The 11,360-nt window shown below is 37.8% G+C and overlaps 1 protein-coding gene across 2 annotated transcripts in view; it reads left to right on the top strand.

The window, feature by feature from the left end:
- KIF1B (kinesin family member 1B) overlaps nucleotides 1–11,360 on the top strand; it is a 201,412-nt gene that overhangs the window by 75,801 nt on the left and 114,251 nt on the right. For both annotated transcript variants that reach the window (XM_006885766.1, XM_006885767.1), the window contains 2 exons: nucleotides 4,276–4,454; nucleotides 5,206–5,317. In XM_006885766.1, the coding sequence (XP_006885828.1) occupies nucleotides 4,276–4,454; nucleotides 5,206–5,317 (291 nt within the window). The remainder of the gene's footprint in view (nucleotides 1–4,275; nucleotides 4,455–5,205; nucleotides 5,318–11,360) is intronic.

Raw genomic sequence — 11,360 nt, 5'->3', positions numbered from 1 at the left:
GTGCGATTGGCACAGGACAGAGCGGAGTTTAGGGCTGTTGTACATAGGGTCGCTATGAGTCACAGGCGACTCGACAGCACATAACAACAACAACCCTCCCCCCCTTATGGTACATATTGTGATTTCTAGAACTTATACAGTTACTTAGCTGCTTTAGATCTTTTTACTTGACCTATAAAAAGTATTTGTACCTTGCAATTATCATGCAACAAGAGAGGAGTATGCTGATCTAAAGATGTTTTCTGTTACATTCTCTAAATTGTTTTATATAATAACCATTTAAAAAAAATACAGAAATATTGAGCTCTTATGACTGATAATAGAAAATGCCAGTTTTTTTCCTGAGTTCACAGGCTTATTTGCATTTCAGTGTAGTTACCTTGTGGGAACTCTGTTACTTCCTCTCACTCTGTTACCTCTTCTTCTTCTCTCCCATAATTCATTCTGCTCCAGCCACAGTGGCTTATTCTTTGCTCATTCTCAGATAGACCAAGAACATTTCTATCTCAGGCTTTTGCACTTAGGATTTCCTCTTCCTGAAACTTTCTTTCCCTGGATATCTCCTTAGCCTCCTTCAAGTCTTTGTCCATATTTCACTTTCTCGGTGAGGTTTATTTTTTACTGCAGCTTTTCACCCCAGCACTCTTGATCTCTCTTGTTGTGGATGATTTTCCTCCACCATGTTGTTTTTGTTGTTAAGTGCCATTGAATCACCTGCAACTCATAAAAACCCTACAGTCACTCTGAACTCTGCCCTATCTTGAGCCAATCTCCTTGTCTCCAATACACCTACTCCCATTACTCCAGTCACTGAGTCAATCCATCTCATCTAGGGTCTTCTTCTCCTGCACTGTCCCTCCACCTTTCTAGGCATAATGTCCTTCTCCAAGAACTTTGCCCTCCTGGCAACCTGCCCAAAATATGTGAGATGGTACTTCAGAATCCTTGCCTTTAAGGAACAGCTTGATTTCACCCTGTCCAAGACAGACCTTTTTGTTCTCTTGGCAGTCCATGGTATGTTCAACACTCTTCTCCAGTACCACAACTCAAAGGCATTGATTCTTCTTCTGTCATCCTTAGTCGTTGTCCAGCTTTCTGATGCATAATCAGTTGTGAAGACTATGGCCTGGATCAGCTGCACCTTAGTGTCTGTGGTGGTTCTTTTTTAGTACACTGAAGAGGTCCTTGACAGCAGATTTCCCAGTGCAATTTGTCTTGATTTCCTGAGTGATATTTCAAGAGTGTTGATTGTAAAATGGTTAACAATCTCAGTCTCTTCTCAGTCTATCATGATACTGCCAATTGGCCCAGTGGTAAGAATCTTTGTTTTCTTGATGTTGAGCTTCAATCCATGTTGAAGGACTGCAGTCCTTGATCTTCTGCAGCAAACACCTCAGGTCTGTCCTCCTCAGCTTCAGGAACCTAGGTTGTGTCATTTGCATAATACAATTTGTTGATGAGTCTTCTCCAATTCTGATGCCACATTCCTCCTCTTAAAGTTCAATCTCCCAAATGATCTGTTCTGCATATAGACTGAAAAAATATGGAGATAGGATGCGTCCCTGACACACTTCCTTTCCTGATCCTGAACCATATAAAGTGTTTCCTTGCTTTATTCTTATGAGTGCTTCCTTGTCCAAGTAAACATTTCACATGAGCACAATTAAGTGTTCTGGGATTCCCATCCTTTGCAAGGTTAGCCACAATTTGTTATGACTCCCACAGTTAAATGCCTTTTCCTAATCAGTGAAACACAGACATTCTTCTGATACTCTCTGCTTTGGCTAAGATCCATCTGACATTAGCTATAATGTCCCTAGTGCCACGGCCTCTTATAAACTAAGCTTGTACATCTAGCAGTTCTTTACTTAATGTGCTGTTCTAGGCATTTTTGGATAATCTTCAGCAGGATCTTGTTTGCATGTTATATTAATAATATTGTTCAATAATTTTCACACTTTCTTGGGTCACCTTTTTTGGAATGGGAATTAATATGAATCTCTTCAGTCATTTGGTAGTTGTCTTCCAGACTTCTTGGCACAAACAGGTCAGTACATCCAGGGCAGCATCTCTTTGATGAAATATTCCAATGATATGCCATCAACTTCTGGGGTTTTGTTTTTGCCAATTCCTTCAGAGCAACTTGAACTTCTTCCTTTCTCACCATTATCTCTGGATCATATGTTGTATCATTAAATTCTTCTATGTCAGCCATAATTTACTTATTCTTCTTCTATTTAGAAGAATTATAAGCTCACCAGGGCAAGGAGTTGTGGTGGTTTTATTTACTGGTCTAAGTCAAGAGCCTAGAGAGTGCCTGGAACATATCATTCCTCAGTGAATTAGGTTGGCTAAAGAAGGGCTGTAACAGTTGGTTCAGAGGTAAAAGAAACAGTGATGGCTTTGGATGGGTCAATATTAATAGAGAATAAATAATAGTGAACAACTTTTAACCTCTTTAGGTTAAAGTAAATACCCTCTGTGAAAAGAGTCTAAGACCTAGGGTATAGGATTGTATGTCCAAGTTTAGATATACTTCTATTGGAGTAAAATCTCAGTTTTTAGGATACCTTGTTACTGGAAAGACTTTTTAAGAATTTTTTCCCCCCTTGTTTTAGTCTCGCAATGAGTCTTTCATGGTTCTTGATAGTTTATTGTTTGAGGGTTATTTTAAACTGATTTTGAAGTATACCTTCAAAACACAAGTTCAGCAGATAATCAGGTCAGGACTTGAGTGGAAAAGAGGGAAAAGGATTCCATTTCAGATCACCTTTATGGAAATGGAAAATGGAAAAATAGAAATGATGCTGTAGGTTTGAAGAATTTAGTGGTACAGAATGACATGGGCTAAGTCTGCATTAGTTCACAGCCATTCTTGCTTAATATCTAATATTATGGCTACATTGAAAATAGAACCATCCTTCAAAGTCAGTCTCTTGGTTCACTTATGTGATGAAAGCTGACTATTGTTTCATTTGTTTTTCACAAGGAAGAACTATTGCACTCACATTAACAAACTCGTGTCATCTCTTCTTGCAAGCTGGTCTGTCATGGAACCCTGTAGCATTTGGTGAGCATGGTATTAGAGAGAAGGGAGTTGAATAGATAAAATAAATGTTTGATTTCCTCAGGTTAGAAAAGATAGTCTGATGTGTTTATGATAGCAATGATCCGTCAGTGGATAAGAATTTCTAAAATTTATTACTTGCGAGGTCCTCTCCTCCTCAAGGCTTGGGTTGGTCTAGCCAAAATCCCCTTTAGTGCTGATCAGCTTTCATCCTTTTTTAGTGGAGACTTTGGTCACATATTGTAGTCATTCTTAAAGCGTTAGTCACTGATTTCTTTGGTCTTCCCTGCTTTAGAATGTTGATGTTCTTTGTTTTACCCTGATAGAAGCCTTCTTTCCAAGTTCTTGCAGAAACCTTATTCAGTAATCCCCAGCGTTTTCACAGACATTATACTGATAAGTTGTTGTTACAAAAAAATGGTATTTTTCTGCCCAAGGCAGTAGGATCCTTTTATGCCAGTGGGCTGATAATCTCCTTTCCATCCCTAAGAGAGTCAGAATATTGAGTCAGAAGGTTGACTGTAGCCCAGGCCATGTGGTATCTGTGCATGTTAATAAAGTAAAAGTGGCTGGGAGTGTGATATTTCATGGGATACAGGTTCCTAGTCTCTAACTGTAAAGCTTTTAAAGAAGTTTCCCTTTTAAAAAAAAATTATCAGTACTTTTAAAATGATTGATATTTATTTTGTGCTATTAACGACTCGATGGCACATAACAACAACAACAATTAGTAATGGTCTCCCTTGAAGAATGGTTCGTATGCACATTAAAAAAAAATACCATTTGAGTAGAGTTTTACGAAGCAAATTATTTTTTCATCCAACCATTCATACACATTTTATTCAGTAATAGTAATTTCAGTACCTACATTATAATTGTACTTTTCCACTTCCTCCCAGTAATTCTGATTCCCATTAATCCTTCTCTCTGTGTCATCTCTTTTTTGGTGATATTTTGATGATCATCTCCTTGTGGAATATTACCTTTCCCTCCACTCATCTTAATACGTATTTATAACCTGTTTACTAATTTTGACTCCCTACTTCCCTATAGCCTGATAATCATCCAAAAATGATCTATCACTGTATAAACTTTTCCTTAGCTTTTTGTAACAGAGGTCTTATGTTTATACTCTTGTGACTGACTTTTTTTTTGTGAATGGGTTCTCCTTATCCAAGACCTTTGATTCTAGAATAATTTGCTCCTAGGTAAGTTATATGGAAATTTACTGTGAGAGAGTCCGAGATTTGCTGAATCCAAAAAACAAGGGCAATTTGCGTGTACGTGAACATCCACTTCTTGGACCATATGTGGAAGATCTGTCAAAACTGGCGGTCACTTCCTACACAGACATTGCTGACCTCATGGACGCTGGGAACAAAGCCAGGTATGGTGGAAAAGAGACCTAAAACAGGTTTGGGGCATAATTTGAGGCCTTTTGTTTCCTGTTAGGAGCTTGAGGCCACATTTATTGCTGTCGTAGTTATTCTGATTGTGGAGTTACATTAGAATTTTGGTTATATTTCATTGTTAGATTTTTATCAAGTCAGGATTAAATGTTTAGCCATTATGTCTGTATGCCTGTTACGGAATTCATTCTAGAATAAATGAAAGCCTAATAAAGGATCAAAAGTAAATGCTTTGGTGGTTTCTTAAGGCCTAGTTCAAGCCCATTGTTGAGCCACTAGTCTGTCCATCTAATTAAGATTCTTCTCTTATTTCACTGATTCTGCCTTTCCCAGCATGAGGTCTTTTATTCATGGACTGGCCCCTCCTGACAGCATGCCCAAAGTATAGGCTTGAACATGGTGAACACTTTGAGGATAGTGCAGGACAAGATAAGGTTCTGATCTGCTGTTCATAGGGCATGTAAGAGACGTAGTCGACTGTATAGTACTTAACAAAAACAAAAGGATGGCTGTAGTATAAAATGTAATTTGGATGGGATGCCTTTGGAATTGGAGAACTTAATAAGATTACAGATAAGGTAGTATTAAGAGAAATCAGGTGAGTGGCAATCTTGCCATCTTTGAATCAATTTTCTTATGATTTTTATGCTTGTAATGCTGAGCCCTTGGTCCGGTTTAACTTCAGTCTAAGAATTCCATTGTTACAAGGTCATCTTTATGTTTGTTTAGGACAGTGGCAGCCACCAACATGAATGAAACAAGTAGCCGTTCCCACGCTGTGTTCACCATTGTTTTTACCCAGAAGAAACAGGACACTGAGACCAACCTTTCCACTGAGAAGGTAGGAGAATTTTGGCCTTTGAGAGGTGAAGCTTTTCAGAAGTCTCCCTTGCTGTTTTCTCTGTTTTGAGGGAGGGAGGGAGGGAGATTGCTATTTTATATAAGGCAACGTTTCTATATAGTTTTTATCACCTCTTCTTTCCCTTTAAACCAATATTTCCGGTGTCCAATTATAGGAGAGAAAATAGAATTAAGAGAAAACAACCCAAGATTTTGGGTTTCAAAAACTACTCCATGCAAGAGAGTAAAGCAGTTCTTTGGATAGAAAATCCTTCCTTTGTCTCCTTGGCTGAAACATCTTGAAATTATTACCTTGTTTGCTACACATTAAAAACCTTTTGGAGATATTATGATGTTGCCATGGGACTAAGTAGGCATGATATGTTTTATTTCTGGAAAATAAAAAGTGCACTGCAGTCTGGTAGTGTTGAAATACTTTTGAGGCTTCTTTCTCATTTTCTGGAATGGTCAAGTATTGTTAACTTTGGAGCTAGAGTAGTGGGTTTGGTACTTTTCAGTGGTGTTACCTTGCCCTGATGACCCAGCCTCTTTGTGCTTTGATTTTCCTATCTGAACAATAGCCAAACCAAAACCCAAACTAGTTGTTCTTGAGTGAACTCCAGCTAACTCATAGCAGTCCCAATAAGTGGTAGCCACTCAGTAAATGTTAGTTGTATTGTTACTTTGGTTGATGATAAATTTGTGTTAAGTTCTATGCTTCATTCTTTACTAATTAGCATGCAGCTATATATTTTAATATGAAATTATTTATTATGCTGACAGTTACAGAGCCTTTGTCATCTTATATGAGTATGACACTGTTGTCACTAAGAGCAAGAATCATCTTTTACTTGACTTTTTTCATCTAAATTATTACACATCTCCAGATGACTCATGGTATTTGGTTCCTTGCTTTGGAGGTTTCAGGTCATGGTTTCATAGAACATCCGAGTTAATGTGTTTGGTGCTTCTTTTTTACCTCCTAGTTCATTGTGTAATGCCTGGGGTGTTAAAAGTTTACAAGCAGGCCTCCAGGATCCCACAGTTGATTTCTGTTCTCTGGAAATGAAGAGAGCCATGAAGAGAATGGAGCATATAGTATGTGTCACTGATTGTCTGCGGTGCCACCTTTATCTTGAAAGTGGAAGGACATGGTACCCAGCTACCATGACTCAATGTTTTGATCAAAGATCTCATGGAAGAATTCTAGTCAACAACAGGGGTGTGGAGGAGGTGGAGGGAATGCAGAACAAAATTTCTGATTCTGTTTACCATAGTCTGGAGCCATGAAGGGTGGGTGAACCCTTGAAACTGTTGCTCTGAAACCATTAAACCTAAAACCAAAATATCCCCTGAAGTCTTCTAAAAAGTAAACGTTTGACTTGCTTACTAAAAGAAGCATTATACTCTTTTAAGAACAATCTATAGGGGATCAAATAGACATCAACAAGTTGAAAGATTAGATAAGGAAGCTTAGGGAAAGTGCATTTGTATTAATGATGGAAGAAGAATTCAGAATAGGAATGTAAGCAAGGTTGCAGAACTTAAAAAGAATGTAACCATTGTCACTAAACAGTACTTGTGTAAACTAGTGAATAGAGAGATGTCTTGCTAAATATATTCTCAACAATGACAAATAAAATTTAAGGAAAATAAAAAAAGATGGAAATCATAGGATGTGTAGCCACAAGAACCCTCATTCATTCCTGGTAAGAATGTAAACTGGTTTAACTAGAAGACATTCTGACTTTTCTTACAAAGATAAACAGGGGCTTACCATACAATCCAGCATTTGGACTTTGAGATATTTACTCAAATGAGATGATACCTGTGTTATTGTTGTTAGGTGCCATGGAGTCATCTCTGACTCACAGAGAACATCTATGAACAGCACATCTAAACTGTGTCCTAACCTGCATTCTCATGATCTCAGTTGTGCTTGAGCCCATTGTAGTAGTCACTGTGTTGTGAGTCGTCTTCTCCTTCTCTAACCTCTACCTTTCCCAGCATGATGTCTCCATCCAAGCACTGGTTGCTCCTGAGAATATATCCAGGATAAGTGAGTCATAGTTTCACCATCCTTGGCTGTAAGGAACACTCTGGTTGTACTTCCTCCAATACAGATTTGTTTATTCTTTTGGCAGTCCAAGGGATATTCAGTATTCTTCTGCAGCACCACAACTCAAAGGCACTGACTATTAGTTACTCTTTTTTAGTCATTGTCCAATTTTCAGATATATAGAAAGTAATAGAAAATGGCTTGAATCAGGTACATGTAAGTCTTTAAACTGACATCCTTGCTCTTGAGCACTTTGGGAGTCCTTGGCAGCAGATTTCCCTAATGTAAACATCTTTATTGCTTGACTATTACTACCATAGATGTTGATTATGAATCCAAGTAAAGTGAAATCATGGACAACTTCAATCTTTTCTCCATCTGTCATGATGTTGCCTGTTGGCTCAGTGGTGAAGATTTGGTGTAACCCATATTAAAGGCTATAGTCTTTGATCTTTTGCAGTAAGTCCTTTAAGCCATTTCACTTTCAGCAAGCAAAGTTATGTCATCTCTGTAATGGGGGTTGATAAAAATCTGTGTTCACATAAATACTTACATTGAATATTTAAAACAGCTTTATTCATAATTGCCTAATCTGGAAGGCACCAAGATCTTTGAATAGATGAGTGGATAAACAAACTAATGACAGTCATACAATGAAATATTGTTTACAATGAGCTGTATGTAGTGACACTACAGAAACAAGCCATGGAGAAACCTTAAGTACATATTTCTAAATGAACGTCTAAAAAAGCTACATACTATGTGATTCCAGTTATATGACATTCTAGGAAAGGCAGCATTGTGGTGGTGTTTTCATTGGTTGTGGTCAAGTTGATTCTGACTCACAGAGAACTTGTGAGTAACAGAACAAACCACCGTTCTCACCATCTCCCCTGGAAGTCAGTCACTGTGTCAGTCCATCACATTGAAGGTTTCCTTTTTTCCCCCATTATCCTTCAGCTTTTCCAACGTGATGTCCTCTCCTGATAAAATACCAAAGAACCATCCTGCTGCTAAGGAACACTGGCTGTATTTCTCCCAAGATCGATTTGTTGGGATATTTTGGCAGTCCATAGTATAGCCAGTATTCTTTACAACACCACAATTCAAAGGCATCAATACTGCTTCCATCTACCTTATTCATTATTGTTAAGCTTTTATATGCATATGAAGCAATTGAAAGTACCATGGCTTAGATCAAACATACTTAAGTCTTTAAAGTGACATCCTTGCTCTTTACCACTTTAAAGAGGTCCTTAGCAGCAAATTTGCCCTGTGCAGTATATTGTTTGATGTCTTGATTCCATTAGATTTGATTGTGGGTTGAGTTAAAATATAGTCATTGAAAACTTTAAAAAGATCAATAATTACTGAGGCTCAGGACAGAGAGTAAAGAGATAGAACACAGGACATTTTGAGAACAGTGAAACTATTCATTATGATACTGTAATAGATCATTATACATTTACGTTTGTATACAATTGTACATTTACAAATGACAGCATACTCTGGGCATGCTGTCAGGAGGAGCCACTCCTTGGAAAAGACATTCTGGGAATGGTAGGAGATCATAGAAAGAGAGGAAGACCCTCAACAAGATGGATTGACTGTAAAGATGGGCTTGAACATATCCGAGATGGGGAGGATGGCTCAAGATAAAACAAAGACTGGATCAAGGACTCTTAGCTCAGTGGCACCTAACAACAACAACAGTATACATTTACAAAAATGCTCAAAACTGGGCCAGTAAGCACTATCATAATAGATCAAGAAAAGATTGAACTTGACACGTGTGTCATTATACTTTGATCCACAATCTACACCCATTGTAGCAGCAGTCAGAATGAAGTGGGGGAGGAAGAAGTACCATATAAATGAATACTGGATAGATTTAGAAAAAGTGTAATTCCACTTTTGGCCAGTACTTGATTGGAAGTATTAAAAAGGAAGATTTAAAGATTTTCCCTGAAAATAAGCTTTGTCAAAGTAGAATTTGATAGTGGTTGCTCAAGCTTAGTCTCAAGGAAAGATTAAGTCCTACCCAGTACTCTGAGGAGATTTGCACTTGAATGGATTTGTAGACTCATCTTGGACTTCTAATTTAAGAGATTCATGTATGAAAGAAAGTGTAACTGTGGACTTTAGTTAATAATAATATATCAATATGGGTTCATCAGGAATCCTGGTGACACAGTGCTAGTTAAGGTTCAGTTTAACCACGATGAAATACTTGAGCTCCTAAGCTACTTCTCACTCCATGATATAAAGATGTGACTATATGCTTCCATAAAAATTACAGCCTTAGAAAGTATATCAAGAGCAGTGATGTCAGTTTAAGACTACGGTGGTCTGATCCATCTATGGTCTCCTCTTACTTGCTAGGCAGTGACTAAGGATGACAGAAGAATTATATACATATATATAAAAAGAATCAGTATCTTTGAGTTATTTTGTGTTGGAGTGCAGTACTAAATATCTTATGAACTGCTAAAAGAACAAACTCTCTCTTGGAGAATGTGCAACCAGAGTTCTCCTTGAAGGCAAGGATGGTGAAACTTTGTCTCACATACTTTGGACATGTTATTTAGGAGGGACCAGTCCTTGGAGAAAGACATTTAGCTTGGAAAGTTAGAGAGCATTAAGAGAAAAGAACTCAACAAGATGGATTGACATGCTGACTGTAACATTGGGCTCAAGTATATTGGAAGTGATTAGGATGGCACAAGATGGAGCAGAGTTCACATCTGTGATTTATAGGGTTGCTGTGAGCCACAGCCAATTTGATGGCACACAACAACAACAACAACAATCTCATAGCCTTCTTGATACTCCACTATTAATAATTTTGTCAACATTTCCCCAAAGTTATATTTTTTGAAAACGATTGAGATATTATTAAAGTACAACAAACTACACATGTATAAAGTGCAGAGTCTGATCAGTTTTGACATTTGTATGCACATAAGGAGTCAAGATAATGAGAATTTCCATCATCCTGAAAAACTACTTAATACTTATTTGTAATTTGCCTATTATTCCCCCCTTCCCTACTCTAGGCATCTAGACTCTTTGACATTTTCTATTTTGTGTAAATAGAAACATACAGTATCTTTTTTTTCCTTCTTTTACTCAGCATAATTTTGAGATTCATATGCGGTTGTATGTATCAGTAATTCCTTTCATGAAGTACTTACAGATTAGTATTTTTTTATACACAGTTTATAAGTTTACCTATTGATGGATATTTGAATTTCCAATTTTTATTTTTACAAGTGAAGCAGCATTTCTAATTTCTGTACAAGTCTTTATGTAGATATATTTTGTTTCTCTTGATAAACACCTTGAACTAATGGTTGAGTCTTATGACAGTTTTTTATGTTTAATTTCTTAAGAAACTACCCTTTATCCAGAGTAACTGGAATAGTGTTGTTTCATAATTCTACCAGAAATTTGTGGGAGTTCCATTTGCTCAAAACTTAAGTTTTATTCTACCTTTAATGATTTGATGAGTTTTATGTATTTTTTATAACATACTGCAAAGAGCCCTAGTTGTGCGGAAGGTTAAGGGCTTAGCTGCTGTCTGAAAGGTGGTGGTTGTTGTTGTTATGTGCCGTCGAGTCGTTTGCGACTCATAGCAACCCTACGTACAACAACCCTAAACCGTGCTCTATCCTGTGCCAATCTCATTGCCCCCAACACACCCATCCCGAGTACCCCAGTCCCTGAATCAATCCACCTCCTAGAGGGTCTTCCCCTCCTGCGCTGTCCCTCTACTCTACCCAGCATGGTGTCCTTCTCCAAGGACCTGTCTCTCCTTACAACATGTCCAAAGTATCTCAGGCGAAGCCCCAGAATCCTTGCCTCCAAGGAGCAGCCTGGTTTAATCCTCTCTACGATGAATCTGTTTGTTTTCTTGGCAGTCCGTGGTACATTCAACACTCTTCTCCAGCACCACAGCTCAAAGGCATCAATTCTCCTTCTATCC

The sequence above is a fragment of the Elephantulus edwardii genome, unplaced genomic scaffold (assembly GCF_000299155.1).
Source record: "Elephantulus edwardii isolate Elephantulus edwardi_28Jun2011 unplaced genomic scaffold, EleEdw1.0 scaffold00045, whole genome shotgun sequence".
Classification (NCBI taxonomy): domain Eukaryota; kingdom Metazoa; phylum Chordata; class Mammalia; order Macroscelidea; family Macroscelididae; genus Elephantulus; species Elephantulus edwardii.
This window is presented reverse-complemented; position numbering and strand designations above follow the sequence as displayed.